The sequence below is a fragment of the Scyliorhinus torazame genome, chromosome 3 (genome assembly GCF_047496885.1).
Source record: "Scyliorhinus torazame isolate Kashiwa2021f chromosome 3, sScyTor2.1, whole genome shotgun sequence".
NCBI classification, from domain to species: domain Eukaryota; kingdom Metazoa; phylum Chordata; class Chondrichthyes; order Carcharhiniformes; family Scyliorhinidae; genus Scyliorhinus; species Scyliorhinus torazame.
In genome coordinates, this window is record NC_092709.1 from 19,849,897 (window position 1) to 19,875,312 (window position 25,416).

Below are 25,416 nucleotides of genomic sequence, written 5' to 3' on the forward strand. Positions count from 1 at the left end.
AATAGAAACAGTGGATCCTATATTCGAGACCATACATATAGGAGACTTTGGGGGTAATAAACAAGGTTCTGCAATGTCTGGGGGAAGATTTAAAGTTCCAAAGAAGAAAAGCCCAAATGAAGGACAATGGCAAGACAATGACAGTCCACCGACATGGTGTGCACCACCAGATGAAAACTCTGACAATTTACCCAACCCTAGTGAACAACAAGCTGCTAATGACGATCTATCCACGGGATGTGAGACGAGTGACGACAGCATCCCACTTCCCATGCAAAAGGTGCAAGGTGACAGACCTCGCCTAGTGCGTACCGAGGCACTCGACGATCACGGTGGGACCACTGACGACTGCGGTGGCGGCGCACCGCTTCCACCCTCGATGGCTCGAGCCTCTCCACTGGTTGGTGCATTCCTGCATGTTCCGACTCCAGAAGTGCAGCTTCAGGGAATCTCGGCTGCCTCCAGTGAACCTGTTGGGACTCCGGACGGGGGGCATCGACGGAAGGCAGACCGGACTCCAGATGGGGAGCAGCCAAGCGCCGACTCTGATTTGCGCACGCCAGACCTTGCTCCGGACGGGCGGTGTCGCGGCCTCGGTGATGGCACGCTCAGGGTGACGGCAGATGCCACGGCGACAGGGAATGGATCGCGTGGCAGTCCCACTGGGTCGGCAGTGGCAACCAGCACCGGCGGTCCAAGATGGACACACCAATTCGCCCCATCGCCAGACGTTGATGCGAGCAACAATTCTCTCTCCAAGGCGACATGCTTCGACGTTTCTCTGCGGAGTCGCCCTTCCGGCACAGCAGGTGGCCGGAACCAGCGTACACGGTCTCGGCCAACTTCCACATCTGGCACAGTCATCGCCTTGCATGATATTAGTGATGGTGCTACTTCGATGGCAACGACCCATCGGCTACAAGATGCCGTCCACCACAAACATAAAAAGAAAACAGACTCCACCTTGTTCCTGGCATGCAGGGCGGATGGACTGGTGCGTAGGCGCAATCAGCGGGCTTTGTGCCGCCTTCCACGCTCGCAACTGCACCGTACGCACACGCCGGATCCTCCACTGGTTCCCAAGGATGACTTCGTGGAGATGCCACGGATCATGCCCCTTCCATCGCCACCAGAACCAAACCACAGCCAGGGCACCACTAACAAAGATGTTGAATGTTATATTTGCACGAATGAAAAAACCAAGCACTGCACGAAGTACAACAAATGGTAAAGTAGAGACTTCGGCAACAGCATCACCTCCAACAGTCCAAGGTGAACCAGTGTGACCCCAAATCTCCACAGCTGAACCGGCTTGAGGACCAGCCCATTCTTGAGGCGGTCACCCATTAGACTGGACTTATAACGCTGTTCATACGTTCAAAAAGTCAAACACTTCTGTATTATAACCTGTTGTTGTTTATTGTTCCAGATATCGTCTGACCGGACCAATGTTCAAGTTTTTTTTTTTTTCTCTCGCATCCAAGTTTTGTTATGGTACAACCTTGTTAGTGTGACGCACCCGACATCGCCCCATGTAAATAGTTACGTCATAAACACACGCTGTACTCAACACACACACACACTCTTAGATGCACTCACGACACAATTATATTTATAACCACGTAGGCACTTATCTTTGTAAAAAGGGGGGATGTCATGATATTCAAACACACACATCATGATAGACACACCAACAGACAAATCAGAACACACAACACCACAACCAATGACAGAAAGATATAAAAGCACAGACACGACCCCCGGTGGTCAGTATTAGCTGCAGAGGAGAACCAGGACACATCTATTGCCAAACACACTCAGGGAGACAGCACGTGCAGAGTATCCAGAACGAACTGTATTATAAGAGTTATAATAAAATAGAGTTGTACCACATACAACTGTGTTGGCTCATCTGTGCACCAGAGCACCCAACACCACAAATGATCAATGCCAAAAACGTGACTTGTACATATAACCCAGCCTGCCATTGCTCTGCACTACTGCATTGTCAGAGTACATTTTCCAGGTGCGACTTCAAACAGACACTTTGTCCGCCCTCTCAAGTGGACATGAAAGATTCCATGGCAATTCCGGCCTTGAGTGACTGCCTGTGTGGAGTTTGCACGTTCTCCCCGTGTCTGCGAGGGTTTCCTCCGGATGCTCCGGTTTCCTCCCACAGTCTAAAGACGTGCAGGTTAGGTGGATTGGCCATGAACAATGCACGAGTTAACGGGGATAGGGTAGGGGAGTGGGCCTAGGTAGGGTGCTCTTTCGGAGGGTTGGTACAGACTCAACGGGCCGAATGGCCTCCTCCTGCACTTCAGGGATTCCTGAAAATTCACTTAACAGAAAGCTTTCTAGACACTGACCAAGTGTGGCGTCTGAGCCCATCGACAAATCAAGTAGGGCAACTATAGCCCTGAAAAAGATGAAAACGCAGAGCATTTATTGGCCCAGAGTATTAAATGCCAAAAAGCCTCTTGCTTGTGTGAACTCAAATGGAACAGAAGTTGATGAAGTCGATTTATTTGATTAAAACGCCAAGCTCTGGCTTTAGAAATCAGCTTGTAGCCTAATGCCAAACTGCAAAAAGCGACTCTGAGGATATAGCCTTTTGGCTAGGATTGAGCGCGAGATAAGGTTTAATTATTGGATCTGGTATGTCTCTCTTGTGGGGCCCATGAATTGGAATCAATTTGAATTTGAATTGGTTTTTGGAGCAGGCAAGGATTTGGCCCTGTCCACTCTGTGCTTTGGCTTTGTAACTCTGAGAAATGAATTTTAAAAAAAATATAAAAATAAAAAAGCAGCTTCAGCTGCTGAAAGTACAGTAAAAAGTCCTAAATGATTGACCGCACCAAGGTGGACAATTTAAAGTGTGGCTGGCTTCAAAGATATTTTCTGTCAGGATTCCAAAACGACACAAGTTCGAATTTCAAAACCAGCAATCAATTCCAAGTCAGATGCTCGTAGCTACAAAGACACATACTTATCCCGTGAATTCACAATCTCTCTTAAGGTACAAATGTTTCTGACATCTACATCGCACTTGCCTGTTCTTTGTCAATTTCTTTCTGGTCAAATGGATACAAGCAAACGTATGTGTAACCTGACTCCATTCAGACATGAACCAAAACATTTTTGTCCATACGCAGTAAATGAAGCTGCTAGTTCATCCGCTAAGGAATAATATTATGAATTTCATCACCATTTTAGTATAATACTGTTTCAAAAGCCGCTGGGGTAAAAAAACACAACACAAACATTGGAATAAGAGAAAAATCTCTTCCTCTGCTGGATTTCATGGTTTAGGAATGCAAATAAAAGAGTAAAAGCATGTGATTCTGATGCTATCACAGAAACGTATATTAATATTGGCAATGAACAAAGAACAAAGAACAACACAGCACAGGAACAGACCCTTCGGCCCTCCAAGCCTGTACCGGTCATGATCCCAACCTTTGCCAAAACCCTCAGCACTTCCTTGTGCCGTATCCCTCTATACCCATCCTATCCATGTGTTTGTCAAGATGCCTTTTGAACGCCGTTAATGTATCTGCTTTCACAACCTCCCCTGAATCAAATCCTGCTTGCTCGTCACTTTTGACCTCATTGGCTCCCATTTCCCCAACATCTCAAATGTAAAATTCTCATCCATGTTCTTACATCTATTCATGGCCTCAACCCTCTCCATATCTCTATCCCCCTCCAAAACTACAATCCTCTTGCCCCGTACTCCCTGGTCCTTCACAAATCAACCGCTTAGGCCCTCGGCCCTGCAATTTCTTCCCCAAAATCTTTCCACTTCCCTCTCCTTACAATCCATACAGGACGTCCATGCTTATCACCATCCCATCCAATGCTGTTTCGTGTTAATGACGCTCTACAATTAATGCCCTGCATTCGCACTGCTGCTGTTTCACCTTAATGTTGTTTTTACATCTGACCCTGTACACCTGGACCTTTCTGTGTAATTCCCACATTGAGTGTGAGAGCCGAGTCTCAGGTGAGGTGGGTATAGATGGGTTGCACATTGGGACTCGAAACGTTAACTCTGTCCCTCGCTCCACAGATGATGCCAGACCTGATGAGTTTGTCTGGCATTTTCTGTTTTTATCTCTTAGTTTAATGCTTATTCGAGAAAAGGCCTGGAGTTCGCATGATGATCCTAAGAAATGCTGGTGAAAATTCAAACACAAATCCATTTAATGCTAGTTGTGGGTGGTTTAAAAGGTACGATAAAAATATGCTAGCTTGCATAACATTGTTGCGAGTGGGGGAGTTGCCTGTGCTGATGAGAAAGCAGCCAAATCCCTCATTAAAACATTAAGTGGAATCACTGAGGAGGGTGGATACAGTTCTCAACAACTGTTTAATGTCAATGTGACTTGTTTATTCAGGAAAAGGATACCTTCCAGGGCATAGCATTTCAAGAGAAGAAAAGAGTGCATCGGGCTGTAAAGCAGCAAAGGATTGTCTAACGCTATTGTATGACTGACATTGAATCATAGAATTTACAGGGCAGAAGGAGGCCATTCGGCCCATCGAGTCTGCACCGGCCCTTACAAAGAGCAGCCCACGTATCTATCCTATCCCCGCAACCCCCACTTAACCTTTTTGGACACTAAGGGCAATTTAGCATGGCCAATCCACCTAACCCGCACATCTTTGGACTGTGGGAGGAAACCGGAGCACCCGGAGGAAACCGACGCAGACACGGGGAGAACGTGCAGACTCCGCACAGGCAGTGACCCAGCCGGGAACAAAACCCGGGACCCTGGAGCTGTGAAGCAATTGTGCTAACCACTGTGCTACCGTGCTGCAATATAGACATTGCTCTATATTCTCAGGAGTTCAGAAGAATAAAAGGCAATCTTGTTGAAACATGCAAAGTTATGAAGGGTAAACGCTGAGAGATCGTTTCCGCCAGTTGGGGCATCAAAAACACGAGGGCACACTCTTAAAGACAAGGGGCTGATTATTTAGGACTAAGGTGAGGAGAAATTGCTTCACTCAAATCAAATTTGAATGGTGTCATGTGAGAGTATGCTGAAGAATGGCATAATTGAAGTGGGTTGCAGCCAATGGAGCTCACCCAGAGTGATGGTACCTAAACCAGGCGGTACCCAACGGTTGTGTGTGGACTATAGAAAGGTGAATGCAGTTACAAGAACGGACTCTTATCCTATCCCACGTTTGAGGGATTGCATTGAGAAATTGGGACAATTTGTTTTTATATCCAACTTCCAGACATGGAAAGAACATTTTAAACATCGTATGAAGTTCTTCGATCGACTTCAGGAGGCGGGTTTGGTGATGAACCTAGCCGACAGTGAATTTGGAGAAGCTTTCCTTGCTGAGTTTCCGATACCCTCAAGGCGAAGGGAAATAATGCGATCTCCTAGCATAAATGAATTTGATCGAACATTTGTGCAAAGGTTTTGTGGCGTGATTACTCCACTGATGGACTTGCTAAAGAAACGTCAAAAATTTCAAGGGACAGCGGACTTTCATCAGGCATTTGACTGCCTGGGTGCTGTGACCATCAATGTTCCTGTATTGGAGAATTGCAAGGGACTCTGTGGTCAGATTGAACTAAAGTATCTGTTTCTAAAGAGAAATGCCGAGGAGTAGAGAAATGGATGGATCGTGCAGAGACTTTGTTCAAAGAGACTGTCAATCGAGAAGGATTTCGGTTGGAGGAAGAAGAACAAAGAAAAATGGACTATATTATTATACCTGTTTGCATGTGTTGTTTTGAAAAAAAAAAAGAAAATGTATATTTACTGTGTGCATTTCTTAGTGGATGGTGCAAAAGTGAAAAATGAAATCATCTTGAAGTTGATAGTTTATTTATTTTTCTTGGGGGGAGATGTGTGAGAGTGCCTGTAAGAAATGGATGTTTACGCAATGTACCTTTAAGAAAATGCAGTGATGTCAGAGAGTGTGTGGAGCTGGGCTTTAGATGAGCCATTTTGCAGTTTTTAGTTTTGCAGTTTGAAAACAGCTTGGCAGTGTTTGTGTTTGCAGTGAGCTGGATCTCTGCCATGGAAGACTATCTCTGGATCATTTGGGTGATTTAAACTCATAATAGTAAAGCCTTTAACCTGATGTGTTTCGGTTTAAAGGTGCGAAGTCTCTTGGAAGTTTGAAGGAACATTTTGAGGAATTATTTACTGTTGCAATATTTTCTGAGTTATCTTTGAAGTAAGGGGTGTTAAGAGATCCAATGTTTATTTAAGATGTTAAGTTGAGTTCATGGAATAAACAGTGTTTTGTATTTAAAAACCCCCGTGTCCATAATTGTAATCCCACACCTAGGGAACAAGCCGTGTGCTAGGAAAAGCAACAAATATATTAAAGGGGGAAGTTGGTTGAACTTCAGGATACATTTTGGGGTTCTGAAAACGCCTCGCACATAACAATGGAATCAAGTGGAGGGTTGTGAATGCTCCAGTAGTTTTAAAAATAATTAATTAGAGTACCCAATTCTTTTTTCCAATTAAGGGGCAATTTAGTATGGCTAATCCACCTCCCTGCACATCTTTTTGGGTTGTGGGGGTGAGACCCACGCAGACTCTGGGAGAATGTGCAAATTCCACATGGACAGTGATGCTGGATCGGGATCCAACCGGGGTCCTTGGCGCTGTGAGTTTTGACATGGTAGGCTAAATTTATAGTTGATGTTTTGTATGTTTTCTTAATTTCATAATGTTAACGTGCGTGTTTGTATGGAAATGTGTATTCCAAAGGAATTCCCTCCTGGATGGGCGGCACGGTGGCGCAGTGGTTAGCACTGCTGCCTTACAGTTCCAGGGACCCCGGTTCAATTCCGGCCTCGGGTGACTGTGTGGAGTTTGCACTTTCTTCCCGTGTGTGCGTGGGTTTCCTCCGGGTGCTCCGGTTTCCTCCCACAGTCCAAAGATGTGCAGGTTAGCTGGATTGGACATGCTAAATTGCCCCTTAGTGTCCAAAAGATTAGGTGGGCTTACTGGGTTACGGGTGGAGCGGTGGACTTAATTAGGGTGCTCTTTCCAAGGGCCAATGCAGACTCGATGGGCTGAATGGTGTCCTTCTGCATTGTAAATTCCAATATTCTATGATCTTAACCCCCATTTATAATATTGCCTCAGTGGGAGATTATGGTTTGCATAACGTTCTTAGGCGAACCTTGTGTTTTCCAGAAACCAATTAACTCACAGTAACTTCATTGAAGCCTACTTGTGACAATAAGCAATTTCCATTCCATTTCCATTTCCACTATGTTAAGCAAGAACTTCCTTCACTTTTATGCAAGTTTTTTTTTGTCACTTTTCTCACTATTGCCTGCTATGGATTGGGATCGATTTTGCAAATTTGGAAAGTTTCTCAGTATTAATGGCTCTATACAAATGCAAGTTATTATTGCTGCGCTGTTCAACAATGATTCATTTGTTAAAATTTTGGCATGTCTAAACAATTTGACAGGTGCTATTTAAATCCAAGTTCATTCTTTCATGTGAAATCTAAACACCAAAAAACAAGTCAGCGTTAAGACTCCAGAAACACATACTTTTAAGAGTATAGGGTGTTGTATTGTGCGAAGAACATAGCGAAAAGTATTTATTGTTAAAAATAAATTTCCAAGTGCGGAGTTGAGGTACAGTGTGCTAATTATTAACTAATAATTCAGTTATTAAATACTGGAGCTGCAATTTAACTTCACACTTCCCATATCCTTCTATTCAATTATCTAACACCTGCAAAATCAGCTTTGTTCAAGTTTATAACACTAAGCAGATCAACTGAGGTTAAGAAAAGTCCAACAGCTATTTTGCAACTCTTCCTCTCTACCCGCTAAGCAATCATTTTTCTGTACGAGAAACCATATATGGGATCTGGTCGAGATCACACACTTGCAGCAGTTTTCAAAAGTTTCAATTTTCAAAATTAATTAACCAAATAAAATATCATAATTTTGTATTAAACTTCAGTATTTGAGGGGTATTTGAAAGAAAAAAATCCATTTCAGACAGATTGGAGATGTATGCTTTCCCAGTGAACATATCCTGTGATGAATGTCGGAATTTCAGATATATTGTATGATATGTATTTGGTGCAGTAAGGGTTAAAAACCTGGGTTAGTGTGTGTGTGACTGCTGCAGTCATGTTTTTAAAAAATCTTGGTTACATTATCAGCAGGCACTATGGCTACAGAGGTGCAAGTAAAGCGTTGTAAAAGTATGGGCAAATGGAATTTTATTTATATAAGGAAGGTTCCATGGGGAGTAGATAATTCAAGACCTTGTGTGTAGCCTCAGTAAGATGATGTAGTTGATGGGAGGAGTCAGGGGCTGAAGCAATCAGATGTTGAGTTTCAGTTCAGTTCTCATTTGTCTATGAATAGACTAGCAGCTGCTTTCAAAGCAGTTTAGTTACAAAGAAAATTGCCTGTGAACAGAACAGCAGTTTCTGAAAAGGCTGGCAGGTTAAACAATGGTTTGACACATGCAAAAAAAAATCTGCAAGCTGGTTCCTGAAGGATCTCTCCCTCAAAGCAGTTTATCCAAGACATATCTTTAAAGCACGTATTCCTGGTTCTGCTAATTGTATTTAAAAGTGTATTTTGACCGAGTGGAGATAAGATAGTAGATCGGATTAAGTGTTTAATTTTATTGTTAAGCATTGTTAACAGGTAATTGTAAGCTATTTTCTTGCATGATGATAAAGTTATTTTAATCCTGTGTTAGTAATAAAGTTTGTTTTAATACACCGTATCCTTATTTTTGAGTGGGACCACTACTAGAGCGAAGTATCTTCCAAATCAAATAAAATATTGGAGGGTTTGTCCAGTACTCTAGCAACTGCTGAGGTCTCGGCCGGAGTCATAATAGTCCTGCACATGATCTTTGAGGTTCCTGTTAAGAGAAAGGAGTGGAAAAACTTGGGTCCTTCAGTCTTGGAAACAGGCACATGAGAGATGACCTTATCCATTGGAATGGTTGGAGAAAGTAAATCCAGAGAATTACTTTTGATTGAATTGTGAGAGCAAGATGCAGGTTAATACTTATTAAAGGCATGTTTAGGGCTGAAATCAAGGGTTTTGCATAAAGGTAAGATTAATTAACACAAAGGAATTTGTAAATAGAATATTGGAGGAGAAATGTTGCAAATAATTAAAAAACAATTGCATGCCCCCAGTGTGAGGATTCACGATCCGTGTAGATGGACACATAGGACATACAGTGCAGAAGGAGGCCATTCGGCCCATCAAGTCTGCACCGACCCACTTAAGCCCTCACTTCCACCCTATCCCCATAACCCAATAACCCCTCCTAAACCTTTTGGACGCTAAGGGCAATTTAGCATGGTCAATCCATCTAACCTGCATACCTTTGGACTGTGGGAGGAAACTGGAGCACCCGGAGGAAACCCACGCAGACACGGGGAGCAGACAGTGACCCAGAGCCGGGATCGAATCTGAGACCTCGGCGCCGTGAGACTGCAGTGCGACCACTGCGCCACCATGCTGCCCTAGTAAATTCCAAACTAAACTGCCAAACACTACTTCAGTGAGCAAGAACTTAATCGGGGAGGCCATGGCGCAGCAATATTGTCACTGGACTAGTGATCCAGAGACCCAGGATAATGTTCCGGGGACCTGGGTTCAAATCCCACAACGGCAAATGGTGAAATTTGAATTCAATAAAAAATCTGGAATTAAAAAGCCTAATGATGACCATGAAACCATTGTTGATCGGTGTAAAGACAGACCCACCTGGTTCACCAAGATCCTTCAGGGAAGGGAATCTGCCGTCCTTACCCGGTCTGGCCTACATGTGACTCCAGACCCACAGCAATGTCGTTGACTCTTAAACGCCCTCTTGAAACGGCCTCGCAAGCCACTCAGTTCAAGGGCAATTAGGGATGGGCAATAAATGTTGGCCCAGTTAGCGTTGCCACATCCCACGAACAAATCAAGAAAAAAAAAAAAACAGGTTTCCCAAGAAGATGGTGCAAACAACGTATATTGATTCATTCAACTGTAAATTAGGTTTCTGAAATAACATTTTGTGATAAGAATATTTGAGATAACTTGAGACATGACATATGGGAAGTGCAGAATGGTTGGAAAGAAACACTGACCTTGGACTTGAGCCTCACAAAACTTCCCACCATTGAGGTTTGCATTATGTTTGGGTCTATTGCAGACTAATCACAGATATTGAGTTCCATGATTACTCAACAACTCCTGCTGCATCAGGCAACCACAAGGTTGATAGAATCGGAATTAGATGGACCTTGTACTTTTTTCTTGCCCTGCAATTTCTGCGTGCCCATGCCTGTACTCAATCTCATCAGAACCGCACCTAACGCAGGAGTACTGGGTACACATGGGAGGAAAGGTCCTATTCTTCAGCATTGATATTCTATGCTCCATGGGGATAGCTTCAGTGTTATCCACTGATTCAGCAGTGGCAAGGGTTCAAGCCTCACTACAGGTCTTGACCATATCACTTAGGCTGACAGCTTCAGTGAAGGTCCGTCGGAACGCTGCATTGTTGGCGGTGCAGTCTTTTGGATGAGGAGTTAACCCAAGACCCCGCCCAGCCATTCAGGTAGGTGCAAAAAGAGCCCAGAGCATTATTCAAAATGAAACAGCGGAATTCTGACCCACATTCACACCTCAAATAAACCCAGCAAAAACAAGCTAACTCATCACAAATCTCAGTGTCCTCTGCAGAACCTTGCTGTGCACAAATCTGGTTGCTGTATTTGTCCCCATACCAAGTGATTGCACTTCAAAAGTAATTAATTGCCTATGAAATGTTTTAGAATAACCCAAAAACTGTAAACTCACAAGGCTGTTTTCTTCTTTTTTTCAAATTTCCGATCCAATGATGAGCAATCCTAGAAGAAGTGGAAAAAGACCACATATGTGTAATGGAAGGATACTCCTCAATGCTGCGAATATCGACCACCAGCAATTTTGGCTTCCCCGACTTTGTCTTTTTGGTGGGCATCTTGGAGCCTGTGGGTCCCGACAGCTCGCAAAGATCAATGAGATCCTCTGCAGAAATCCGCGGTGAAACTTCGGTCTTCAGTTCGTTTAATCGAATAGATTCACGAGACTAAAGAAAGAGACATCTTCTATTAGAGGTCAGATGGATACACACATTAACAACGACACATAGTCAACATACTAGTTCAATCAGTTCCATCATTGCTTTAATTTTTCAAGTTGCTCACGCCAGCCTTCAGTAGAATAGGCGGAGGGATAGTTTGGACAAAGTGTTGATTTTAAGTGAAAAGTGGAATAGAAGGCAGCGACTAGAACACTAAAACACGTTAACCAAATTTGGTCCCCATTTTCAAGCCATGAATTATTTCCCCACTTTCACCTAATAGTTTACGAAAAAGGCAGAAAATTAGAACTGTTTTCAGCAAAGAGGTTTCTCTGCTCTACCACCCGAGGAGCTACAACATAGAAGCATAGATTCTCTACAGTGCAGGTCGTCATCATTTGGCCCATTTAGTCTGCACCGACCCTCTGAAAGAGCACCCTACCTAGGCCCATACTCCCGACCTATCCACACATTGCCACCTAACCTGCACATCTTTGGACTGTGGGAGGAAACTGGAGCACCGGGAGGAAAACCACGCCGACACGGGGAGAAATTGCAAACTCCACGCAGTCACCCGAGGAAGGCCAGAATTGAACCCGAGCCCCTGGCGCGGTGAGACAGCAATGCTAACCAAAGATGCAAAACAAAGTGCTGCAGCTCGACCACTGACAGGAGGCCACAATTACAATGTGGCAGGTTTCCATTGGGAATTTCACACATGGGATTTCTAATGGACTTTCGGATTGGTACGCCCCAAGCTGGTTCAATTGATTTGTTGCTGCTTTAGAAATAAATAATTTGATCCAATCAGATGATTAAAAACCTGCACACAGACGAGTGAGAGAGATGGAATTTGATGAAAAGAAACATTGGATCAAACATCAATCATAAATGTTGTTACACATGGGGAAATCAAGCCCAAAAGGTACAATGCAGATAAAGGGAATTAGAGGTCAAAGGATTAATGGACCAGGGCTTGCACGTGTAATCCTATCTACATTTTTAAATTCATGCATTAGATCTATCTTAGTCGGCATTTCATTAAAAATAAAACCCATACACATTGCCAATACAAAATTGCTTATTTAAACTTGTCAGTTGTAATTATATACTCCCACCAGTGATGGTGCTGGAACAGCTCCACTCACCAGATTGCAAAATTGTCACAGTGTAGATTGAACAAAGGCAACACTTGTTACAATCCCAGGCCAGTCCCCAAAATCTTGTTATGACCCTGGACAAACAGCCAAATTTGTTTCGATCCAGTTAGCGACCAGTAACTTTTTTTTTGTTAAAGTTGACAAAATTAGAAATCGCAGTTACTCACTAAGAGGATAATGCCACAGAAGCCATATGATTCCATGTTTTCAAAGAAACAGAAGACACTGTACAAGATTCAACAAAGCAAACAGTTAATACTCTATTCTAACGTACAGAATTAGCATGAGGTAAACATGGATTAACAGCCAAACTGTGGTTGAACAAATAAAATGAAATGAAAATCGCTATTGTCACAAGTAGGCTTCAAAAAGCCATAAACTGCACATTAAATGGCAGACACAACAAAGGCAGGTCCCTAAAAGTTCTCAACAATCTGCCCAGATGTCAATCCCAAAAATCCTTTAAAGCTCCGATTTCCTCACGAGCAATTATAGCTCCTCTCCTTCAAGGAGCTTCTCTGATCCCCAGTCGTCGACAGGTCTGCTGCACACAAGTTCTAAGGGTACAACCCGAACCCCAAAGCACATTATTCTGGATTTCTTTCAAATCGGCTGCAAAGAACAGCTAAGCTAACCTGATACTAAGACCTGCTATCTGTCCCGCGGTGGCCAGGCTACACTCTCCAACATTGAAACACAGGGGCGTTCCCAGCTTCTCAGCCATGATTCTGCTGCTGACAGCCTTTGAGCTTCCCCAAGCTCCAACTGCCCAGCAGCACAGACCAGCGACCATCCACCACCCCTTCAACTCTCAACTGAATCTCGGACTGAAATGAAAACAAAATGATGGGAAAATTCAGCAGCATCTGTGGAGAGAGAAATAGGGTTAAAGTGTTGAGTCCAAAACGACGCTTCTTCAGATCTGAAGAGATGACCCCTCTTTCCAGTTTCAAAGAAGTCATATTGGACTTGCAATGGGAACTCGGTTTCTCTCTCCACAGATGCGGCCAGAGTATTTCCAACACTGTTTTCATTTCAGATTTCCAGAATCAGCAGCATTTTGCTTTTAAATCATTGTTGTGCCACCTTCGGTCCCGCAGCCGAACTTTCCCACCACCTTTGCAGCACGGAATCAGGCCTATCGGCCCATCACATCCGCACCAACCATCAAGCACCTCACTATTCTAATCCCTTTTTCCAGCACTTGGTCCACAGCATTATATGCAATGGCGTATCCCGCCTCCATCACGCTTTCCAGCAATGAGTTCCAGACTCCAACCACCCGCTGGGTGAAAAAGGTTTTCCTCAGATCTCCTCCTGCCCATTACCTTAAATCTATGCCTCCTGATTATTGACTCCTCCACTACGGGGAAAGGTACCCTATCTATGTCCCTCATAATTTTATACACCTCAATCAGATTCCCCCCCTCAGTTTCCCTGCTCCAGGGAGAACGGTTCCAACCTATGCAGCCTCTCTTGACAGCTGGAGCGATCCAGCCCAGGTAACAGCCTGGTAAATCTCCTCTGCACCCTCACCAGTGCAATCACTGGTGCAGGCACCCTGCCCAATGCCTGCAGCTGCGGAGGAATGCTGGACCGAGCATGTGCGGCCTATCGCTCTCTGTGCTTGCTCTGCCCCCATCCCACACCCCCCCTCCACCCCCATCCCGGGAATTGTAGTCATCTAACCAGGGTTCAGCTTCCACCCTGACAATACGCAGGACAAATTTAAAATAAGAAATTCTCTGACAAAACCTATGATGGAAAAGCTGACTGGAAGTGCGTGCAGATGTCAGAAAGGTGACCAAAATTACCGCTCCGCCCAGCCCTTCTGTACCCCACTGACCCCTGGTTCATGATCCGTCATGTGGCACTTCCTTTAAACCAAGCTGATTTGATTCTGCATGCCCCCACTCACTGCCTTCTTTCTTTTTTTTTTAAACAAACAATTTTATTGAGGTATGTTACGCATTTAGAAAAAGTGACGTTGTACAGTACAAACAAAAAGTCAAGACACAAATTAAACAGTGCAAACCACGGCTCTGTTCACGCAAGGACCTGCCTCAATATCCCCCTACTCTATTCTACGCCCCCCCCCCCGCCCTGCTGACGCTTACTCCTCGGCGAAGAAGTCAATAAATGGCTGCCACCTTCGGGCGAACCCTAGTAGCGAACCTCTCAAGGCAAACTTGACTTTCTCTAGGACAAGAAAGCTCGCCATGTCCGACAGCCATACCTCAGCGCTCGGGGGGCTTTGAGTCCCTCCATGCTAACAGTATTCGTCGCCGGGCTACGAGGGAAGCAAAGGCCAGAACGTCGGCCTCTCTCTTTTCCTGGACTCCCGGGTCCTCCGAAACCCCAAAGATTGCCACCTCCGGGCTCATTACCACCCCAGTTTTCAATACCCGGGCCGTGACATCTGCAAATCCCTGCCAGTACCCCCTGAGTTTAGGGCATGACCAGAACATGTGTAAATGGTTAGCCGGCCCTCCGGCACATCTAGCACACTTGTCCTCCAGCCCGAAGAATTTTCTCATCCGGGCCACCGTCATGTGGGCCCAGTGCACGATCTTAAACTGGATCAGGCTGAGCCTGGCGCATGTTGCGGTCATGTTTACTCTGCTCAGGGCTTCTGCCCAGACACCGTCCTCCATCTCTCCCCCCCCCCCCCCCCCCCCCCCCCCCCCCCCGAGCTCCTCTTCCCACTCTCTTCCCACTTAAGCTTCAGGTACCTGGTCTGCGTTTCCTCAGCTCCCATTAGCTCCTTGTAGATGTCTGCGACTCTAGCCTCCCCCACCTCTCCCCTAGAAACTACCCTGTCCTGCCTCCCCTTCGGCGGGAGACGTGGGAAGGACGGCACCAGTCTGCCTACAAAATCCCGCACCTGTAAGAATCTAAAGTCGTTCCCGCTCGCCAGCCCAAACTTCTCCTCCAGCGCCCTCATGCTTGGAAAGCTCCCTTCCAGGAACAGATCCCCCATCCTCACAATCCCTGCCCTCCTCCACAGTCGATATCCCCCGTCCATGTTCCCCAGGGTAAATCGGTGGTTGCTGCAGATTGGGGTCCACACCGATGCTCTTACCTCCCTTACACGCCTCCTCCACTGGCCCCAGATCCGAAGAACCGCCACCACTATCGGGCTGGTGGAGTACCGTGCCGGTGGAAGCGGCAGTGGCGCCGTGACCAGGGCTGCTAAGCTAGTGACTCTGCACGAAGCAGCCTCCATCCGCTCCCAAACCGACCCCGCACCCACCATCCATTTCCTTATCATCGTTATGTTGGCCGCCAGTAACAGTTCCTGAAGTTCAGCAACGCCAGCCCCCCTTCTCCTCTGTTCCTTTCAAGCATCACCCTCTTCACCCACGGGGACCTCCCTGCCTATACAAATCCCAGAATAATTTTATTCAGCCTCTTAAAGAAGGACCGCGGGATAAAGATGGGGAGACACTGAAGAACGCGCGGGAGAATCGTCATCTTAACAGTCTGCACCCTCCCCGCCAATGACAGCGGGAGCGCATCCCATCTCCGGACCTCCTCCCTCACTCATTCCACCACTCGGGACAGATTGAGCTTATGCAATTTGCTCCAGTCCCGTGCCATCTGAATCCCCAAATATTGGAAACTCTCCCCCACTAGCCTGAAGGGCAATCCCTTCAGCCCTACTCTCCTGCCCCCTCGCCTGAATTACAAACAACTCACTCTTAACCATGTTCAGTTTGTGTCCGGAGAACCGGCCAAATTCCCTCCGGGTTTCCATAATACCGTTCATCCCCACCATTGGGTCCGATACATATAACAGCAGATTGTCTGCGTATAACGAGACTCTATGTCCCCCCCCCCCGCCGGACCAGCCCTTTCCAGCCCCTAGAAGCTCTCAGTGCAATTGCCAGCGGCTCTATGGCCAGCGCAAATAGCAGTGGGGAGAGAGGGCAGCCCTATCTTGTCCCACGGTGCAGTCTAAAGTAGTCCGATGTCGTCCTGATCGTCCTTACAGCAGCCTTCGGGGCCTGATACAATAGCCTAACCCAGTCGATGAACCCCGCCACAAACCCAAACCGTCCTAGTACCTCCCACAGATAATCCCACTCGACCCGGTCAAAAGCCTTTTCAACATCCATGGCTACCACTATCCCTACCTCCCTACTCTCCGGGGGCATCATAATCACGTTGAGCAGCCTTCTTAGGATGGCCACCAGCTGCCTCCCCTTTACAAACCCGGTTTGGTCCTCCACAATTACATCCGGTACACAGTCCTCAATTCTGGTCACCAAAACCTTGGCCAGTAACTTGGCGTCTACGTTGATCAAAGCGATCGGCCTGTATGACCCACAAGCCTCCGGGTCCTTATCCCGTTTCAGAATGAGCGAGATGGTGGCCTACGACATCGTCAGGGGTAAACTCCCTCTGTCTCTTGCCTCGTTAAAGACCCTGACCAGCACCGGCCCCACTATCCCGGCAAATTTTTTGTGAAACTCTACCGGATACCCGTCCAGCCCCAGGGCTTTACCTGACTGCATGACCTTCCGGCCCCCCCAATACCTCTTCGATCCTGACCAGGGCCCCCAGTCCGTCTACCAACCCCCTCCTCACTCTTGGGAAGGTCAGTCCGTACAGGAATCGCCTCATCCCCCCCCCAGTCCCCTGGGTGGTTCTGAAGTGTACAGTTTCCTATAAAAGTCCCTAAACACCTTGTTCAGCCCTGCCGGGTCACCCTCTACCCTTCCTATCTCCCTAGCCGCTACTCTCTTCCTTAGCTGTTGCGCAAGCATTCTACTGGCCTTCTCCCCATGCTCCTAAATCGCACCTTTTACCTTTCTAAGCTGCTCTACAGCCTTGCCTGTAGTCAGCACCCCAAATTCGGCCTGCAGCCTCTGTCGTTTCCTGAGTAACTCTGGCCTCGGGGATTCCGCGTAACTCCTGTCCGCCCGTAAAATTTCCTTAATCTGTCGGTCCGTCTCTGCCCCATCTGTCCTGTCCCCGGACGCCCGGATTGAAATCAGCTCCCCTCTCACCACTGCCTTCAGTGCCTCCCAGAACACCGCTGCCGAGACTTCTCCAGTATCGTTCACCAGCAGGTAATTCCCCATGCATTCCCTCAGCCGCCTCGTCCGCGAGTATCCAACTTCCAGCCTCCATGGTGGGCGCTGAAAGCTGTCCTTACAAAACTGCAGGTCTACCCAGTGCGGAGCATGGTCCGATATGGCAATTGCCGAATATTCTGCCCCCACCATTCCGGGCAGCAGGTACCTACTCACAACAAAGTAGTCAATTCGGGAATACACCTTGTGGACGTGGGAGTAGTACGAGAACTCCCTCGCCGTCGGCCGGCTAAATCTCCATGGATCTGCTCCCCCCGTTTGCTCCATGAACCCTCTCAGTTCCTTTGCTATCGCTGGCAACCTGCCCATTCTCGAACATGACCGGTCCAGGCTCGGGTCCAGGACTGTATTAAAGTCCCGCCCATGATCAGCTTACGCGAGTCCAAGTCGGGGATCTTCCCTTGCATCCTCCTAATAAAATCCACATCGTCCCAATTAGGGGCTTACACACTGACCAGGACTACTCTCACCCCTTCGAGCTTACCCCTCACCATAACGAACCTGCCACCCCCATCCACGCCTGTGCCCTCCGCCTCAAATTGTACCCTTTTATTAATCAGGATCACAACCCCCCCTCGTCTTAGAATCAAGCCCCGAATGAAAGACCTGATTGACCCAGCCCTTCCTTAACCTAACCTGGTCTTCCACTTTCAGGTGTCCGCCTTCAGAACCCGCAGATGCGCAAACACACGCGCCCTCTTCACTGGCCCGTTTAACCCTCTAACATTCCAGGCGATCACCCTGCCTTCTTTCTTGTCCGATGTCGCGTTCACTTCCCCACTCGAAACGATAATGTATTGTTCCAAGGAGAAAACGTCAGCTACTCTTCTGCAGAAGGTAATAGCTTTGACAAAACTATAACTATACACACACACACACACACACAAGCACTGAATGTAAGGAACCTACTTTTATGTCTCAGCCACAATATTAATGTTAGCTCAGTTGCAGTTTTTCTGCACTCAAATCTTGATTACCAAGCACAATGTGGGATGATTGTACTTTCACTTGTTCACTCGAACCGTTATGCACAAAAGACTAGTGAACTTCCCAAGATTTACAGGCAGTTCACAGGACTCAGTCTAAATTCTTCAAAGAAAGGTTAGAAGGTATTAATGCCAAGAAAATGTCATTGATTTTCTTTTAATCCTTGGCTGACATTTCATGCTGTGAAAGGGGAGTACGTGTTCAACAGCAGCAAAACATTGTTGGGATTTGGACTTCCCTGCTACGAGCTGAACTTTGATTATTCACCATGCTCTTGGACGTAATAAAGACCTTTGCCAGAGTCATCCTATTATGTCTTTTGCTTGTAAGAGAGAACTTGTTTTTCTCTCCTTTCTCCCGCACCCCCCCCACCGCATCCAACTATTCCCCCCTTGCCAACCCCGCTTGAGTTACATGCTCAAGTGGGGTCAATGGCAATGGGGTCGGTTCCAAGATCCCAATAAGTTACTGCGATTGGAAACAGTGCATCTGGTTCGTAAACAAACCTTCTCCTCTGGTTTCCCTCTCTCGTTTATGGTACGATGTGGCTCTCAACTGATCAGCAGCTCTGGGCGTGGAGCAGTCACATGTGTAAACCCAAGTCCTACCATGGTGTGGTGCACATTGCCAGGACATAACCTGCTGTGCAACTGGAATATTATCAATAGTGAGTTTCCGTACCGTACTCTCAATCAACCAAGGTCAAATAATCAAAACAATAGAATCAGTTCTGCAACTTCAAGACAAACCTGCACATATTCTTCTCCTTTTTTACATTTACCAGTGGGTAATTAGTCCCAGTGGACCCATATGGGCATCACCAGAAAAAACAAAGCCCTTAGCTAACCATTTCGGAAAATACGTGCCTCCAATGCTGCTGGATATGCGGTGTCACTTCTATTAAAAATAAATTGGTTACATTCTATAAAAGGAAAATGATTGGGAAGACTGTTGGGGAAAGAGCAAGGAAGTGAGGTGAATTAGGCAGCTCCTTCGAATAGCTGGCACAGGCCCGATGGCACAAATGGCCTCTTTCTGTGCTGTATGATTCTACGATTCTCGTGGGAGGATATTGTGGCCTGCCTCCCAAAAGCCCATTCAAATTGATTTAACAGTTATCAAGGAACAGGAATTCAACTTCACACATTTGAGCAACTCACCAAGGCTCCTTCAACAGCATCACCAAGAAGGACAAGGGCAGGAAACGCATGGAAACACCACCATCTGCAGGTTCACCTCTAAGCCACACACAATCCTGAGTTGGAATATCCTTCACGGTCGCTGGGTTAAAATCCAGGAACGCTCCCTCCTAACAGCATGGTGGGTGTACCTACATGGCATCGACTGCAGTGGTTCAATAAGGTGGTGAGCCACCACCTTTTCGAGGGCAGTTCAGGGTGGGCAATGAATGCTGGCATAGCCAGCGGAGGAACCCACATTCCGTGAAATAATTTTAAAAAATAAATGTGCAGCGCACAACTGTATGGCATGATACACATGCACCACCGATGGTGAATGCTCTAAAATTGGCAATGACACCAAACTCGGAGATCTGTTTAAACCTTTCCAGTTAGATTACTGGGGAATTCTGCAGCTCTTCTCCATTTTTGCTGAACAAGATTTTCCACTGGACAAAGTAGAACCAAATCGAGTACTTACTCTTGAAAGAAAAATCCTGTTTCTTTCTGTGTGAATTGAATGTAAACAATCCAGTGAAACCTCTTTTTAATTAACTGTTGATTATTAGTACTTAACCGTAGGGCCTTCTCATGGATTCAGTTTGTATGCTTCCAATATGCTGGCCCAGATTTTGTTAAAAAAGGTGTTGATTGTCTGAATGACGGTCCCCTTTATTCATGTACAAATTGGCCAGAAACATGTGGCAAGGGGAGGGAATGCCTTGTTAATTGCCACAAGTTGTTGGCGTGTGCTGTTCCGCCATTAGTTCTGTGGAAACAGCTCTTAACGTCCGTCATTTTCATGAAGTTCCTGTACTCGCACATTATTAGCCCATTAAATTTGTCACGCGAGAGTCAGATCTCATAATTAAAGACATAAGCAGCGACTTCCGGGTGCGGCTATGCAGAGCTAGGTCGCATATTCGGTAGCTCCCGTTTGGAACGGACTTTTGGACTCTTTTACAGGGCCCCCACGTCATTTGTTTGACATTTCCCGGTGTGGCAAGAAGGCTGCAGCATTCCCCTGACAGTGTCCCCTAGGAATGTTATGTCTTTTGGCTACCAGACCCGGCAGAAACAGTAAAAGATTTGGCTGCAACAGGATAAACAGGGCCTCTTCCAGCATGCAGGCGGGGGAAGGGCAAGCTTAAAGCTGCAATCTGACTTGACTCTATCAAAGGTGAATTCTAGCAGCAGAGGGAACAACTGTGAAAAGATCTACCAAGGCCATTGAAGAAGCAGGGACGAGGCTTCCGGTGGCGGCCATGGAGGAGTAGGTCGCGCATTCAGCAGTTCCCGTCTGGAACTGACTCTCAGACCTTTTTCAGGAGTTTCCATAGACTTTTTAAACGAACCAGAAGTGTAACAGCCAAAGGAGCGGCACTGGAGCAACGGGAGAAGCGAGGGAAAGAAAACAAAATGGCGGCGGCCAGGGACAAAGGGGAGCTGCAGGAGTTCATCAAGCGCTGCTTCGAGGAGCAGCGGGAGGAGATGCGCAAAGAGATGTTGGCGCCTATGCTTTCGGCAATTGAAGGACTCAGGATCACCCAGAAGGTCCACGAAGCTAAGATCCAGGAGGTACAGAAAAGAGTCAGTCAGAACGAGAACGAGCTTGTGGGCCTGGCGGTGAGAGTGGAGCAGAACGAGGCGCTACACAAGAGGTGGGCGGGAAGACTGGAACACCTGGAGAACAGGTCGAGGAGAAAGAATCTGCGAATCCTGGGTCTCCCTGAGGGAGTGGAGGGGGCTGATGCCGGGGCATACGCGAGCACGATGCTCGAGGCAATGATGGGCATGAAGGCCCCTTCGAGGCCGCTGGAAGGCACATCGGGTGCTGGCGAAGAAGCCCCAGGCAAATGAGCCGCCAAGGGCGATGGTGGTGAGGTTCCGCCGGTTCACGGACAGAGAGTGGGTCCTGAGATGGGCCAAGAAGGAGCAGAGCAGTAAGTGGGACAATGCAGAGATCCGAATATACCCGGACTGGAGCATGGAGGTTGCAAAGCGGAGAGCGGGTTTCAACCGGGCCAAAGCGGCGTTGTACCGGAAAGAAGTGAAATTCGGAATGCTGCAGCCAGCGCGACTGTGGGTCACATACAAGGGTCAACACTATTACTTTGAAATGCCTGAAGAGGCGTGGACCTTTGTACAAGCCGAAAAGTTGGACTCTAACTGAGGGTTTGTGAGGGTGGGGGGGATGTTTTGGGATTTGATGTGTGATGGTTGTTGTATATAGGGGGTCAATCATGCGCAGGAAATGTTACATGGGCTGGGGGAGAGAGACAAGGCCGCGACAGGAGCTGCGCCAGAGGGGGCGGAGCGGGCTTTGGAAAGCGCGGGTTTTTTTCCCGCGTGCGGGAAGAAAGGCGGGAAGGGGAACGAAGGAATGCATATGGATTGGGAGACTCCCACGCGGGGAGGTCAATGGGACGGCGGGGGAAGCCGGGGTCAGCAGGCGTCAGCTGACTTACGGGAGTGACATGGGGGGAGCAAAAAAGCTAGACAGGGGTCTAGCGGGGGAGAGGGGAGGGGGGGAAAGGGTTGCTGCTGCACTGGCCGAAAGGGAATGGGACACAGAAGAGGTGGGGGACTGGAGGGTGAGGGGGGCGTGGACACGGGACTGGCCCAGAAAAGGAGATGGCTAGTCGGCGGGGCGTGGGGGGGTGGAGAGCCCCCCCCAATCCGGCTGATAACGTGGAATGTGAGGGGCCTGAATGGGCCGGTGAAGAGGGCTCGAGTGTTCGCGCACTTAAAGGGACTGTAGGCGGACGTGGCCATGCTCCAAGAGACACATCTGAAGGTGGTGGACCAGGTCAGGTTCAGAAATGTTAAAGACGTAAAGTTAAAACTTTTAACATTTTTTTCTAATTCCTCTCTTTTTTTTCTCTCGTAATTCAATCTTTCTTTCCCTCTCACGATTCATCTTTTCGTACCTGATTTGACATTGAATTCACATACTCTAATCCATCCTCTTTCCCCACCCTCCTTTTCTCAGTTTATTTTCTTGATCCTTAAATCTCTTTGGTTAAGGAGATTCACTGTTTGCCCCATAGTTCACCAAGATCTCGAATGCCCTGTTGCCCGTGCTGTATCAGTATCAATTTGTGAGCCTCAGCTTTTAAAACCACAGCGTGCTTGAACAAATTTATTTAACAGGGCTCGCTGCCCTTCATCCAAATGTCTCAAAAGGTGCTATACAAATACAAGTTCACTCTTTCTTGACCTCACATGCACTGAGGATACAGCAGGATTTAGATTGTCTGGAGACTTGGGCGGAGAGATGGCAGATGGAGTTTAATCCGGACAAATGTGAGGTAATGCATTTTGGAAGGGCTAATGCAGGTAGGGAATATACAGTGAATGGTAGAACCCTCAAGAGTATCGAAAGTCAAAGAGATCTAGGAGTACAGGTCCACAGGTCATTGAAAGGGGCAACACAGGTGGAGAAGGTAGTCAAGAAGGCATACGGCATGCTTGCCTTCATTGGCCGGGGCATTGAGTATAAGAATTGGCAAGTCATGTTGCAGCTGTATAGAACCTTAGTTAGGCCACACTTGGAGTATAGTGTTCAATTCTGGTCGCCACACTACCAGAAGGATGTGGAGGCTTTAGAGAGGGTGCAGAAGAGATTTACCAGAATGTTGCCTGGTATGGAGGGCATAAGCTATGAGGACCGATTGAATAAACTCGGTTTGTTCTCTCTGGAACGAAGGAGGTTGAGGGGCGACCTGATAGAGGTATACAAAATTATGAGGGGCATAGACAGAGTGGATAGTCAGAGGCTTTTCCCCAGGGTAGAGGGGTCAATTACTAGGGGGCATAGGTTTAAGGTGAGAGGGGCAAGGTTTAGAGTAGATGTACGAGGCAAGTTTTTTACGCAGAGGGTAGTGGGTGCCTGGAACTCGCTACCGGAGGTGGTAGTGGAAGCAGGGACGATAGGGACATTTAAGGGGCATCTTGACAAATATATGAATAGGATGGGAATAGAAGGATACGGACCCAGGAAGTGTAGAAGATTGTAGTTTAGTCGGGCAGTATGGTCGGCGCGGGCTTGGAGGGCCGAAGGGCCTGTTCCTGTGCTGTACATTTCTTTGTTCTTTGTTTGTTTGATGTTGCGGATATCTGATGCGGAACGAAAACCAGTCACAAATTAACTTTGACGATACCTTTGTCCAACAGTATCCCGAGTCTCATTTCTCAAATGCCAAATTGGTAGAAATGTTAATGTTTAATGAACAAGAATAGTTGATAATGACATCAAGAGGAGAGCAAACAGGTTACGTGAGAGGCGAGGTAGGTGCCAGCTGAGTATGGTCGTCAATTCTGGGCTACACACTTTGGGAAGGTTGTCAAGGCCCTTTGAGAGTGTACAGAGATGATGAACTGGAATGGTACCAGATATAAGAGCCTTGAATTTTTATGGAGAGGCTAGGATTATTATTCTTAGAGCAGTGAAGATTCCACGGAGATTTAATAGAGGTTCTCAAAATCATAGAAATATAGAAAATAGGAGCAGGAGGCCATTCGGCCCATCGAGCCAACACTGCCATTCATTATGTTCATGGCTGAATAGCCTAATCCCGCTTTCCCCCCATATCTCATCTCCGTCCTAAATGGCCTACCCCGTATCCGCAGACATGACCCCTGGTTTTGGACACCCCCCCACAATCGGGGACATCCTTCTTGCATCTACCCGGTCCGGTCAGAATTCTAAAGGTTTCGATGAGATCCCCCCTCATTCTTCTGAACTCCAGCCAATACAATCCTAACCAACTCAATCCCTCCTCATACGCCATTCTTGCCATCCCAGGGAGCTGTCTGGTAAACCTTTGCTGCACTCCCTCTGTAGCAAGAACATCCTTCCTCAGATAAGGAGACCAAAACTGCACACAATATTCCAGGTGTGGCCTCACCAAGGCCCTGTACAATTGCAGCAAGACATCCCTGCTGCTGTACTTGAATCCACTCGCTATGAAGGCCAGCATACCATTTGCCGTCTTTACAGATTGCTGTACCTGCATGCTTACCTTCAGCGACTGGTGGACGAGGACACCCAGGTTTCATTGCCCATTCCCCTCTCCCAATTTATGACCGTTCAGAAGTCCTGAAAGAGACGCGGTTAGGATTCTCCCTCTGTGTAGCCGAACAGGCGCCGGAATGTGGTGACTAGGGGCTTTTCACAGTAACTTCATAGAATCATAGAATTTAGAATCATAGAATTTACAGTGCAGGAGGAGGCCATTTGGCCCATCGAGTCTGCACGGGACCTTGGAAAGAGTACCCTACCTAAGCATACACCTTCACCCTGTCCCCGTAACCCTGTAACCCAGTGACCCCAGTAACTTTTTTGGCCACGAAGGGCAATTTAGCATGACCAATCCACCTAACCTGCATATCTTTGGACTGTGGGAGGAAACCGGAGCACCAGAGGAAACCCAAGCACACACGGGGAGAACGTGCCAACTCCACACCGTCAGTGATCCAAGCCGGGAATCGAACCTGGGACCCTGGAGCTGTGAAGCAACTGTGCTACCGTGCCCCCTACTACATTGCAGTGTTAATGTAAGCCTACTTGTGACAATAAAGATTATTATAATAGTCTGCCTTCTCGTTTTTGGTACTAAAGTGGATAACCTCACATTTATCCAAATTATACGGCATCTGCCATTCATTTGCCCACTAACTCAACTTGTGAAATCACACTGAAGGATCTCTGCATCCTCCTCACAGCTCACCCTCCCACCCAACTTAACTTCATCTGCAAATTTGAAGATATTACATTTTGTTCCCTCATCTAAATCATTAATATGACCATGAAAGGTTTGACGAGTAAGTAAAAGGAAACGATTTCAAGTTGTGCTTCGTCAGGTTTTATTTGGCTGCTTCTATC

The 25,416-nt window shown here is 47.0% G+C and overlaps 1 protein-coding gene across 2 annotated transcripts in view; it reads right to left on the reverse strand.

Annotated features, from left to right (window-relative positions):
* tbck (TBC1 domain containing kinase) overlaps positions 1-25,416 on the reverse strand; it is a 277,268-nt gene that overhangs the window by 74,365 nt on the left and 177,487 nt on the right. For both annotated transcript variants that reach the window (XM_072495371.1, XM_072495370.1), the window contains one exon: positions 10,936-11,111. In XM_072495371.1, coding sequence (XP_072351472.1) covers positions 10,936-11,111 — 176 coding nt within the window. The remainder of the gene's footprint in view (positions 1-10,935; positions 11,112-25,416) is intronic.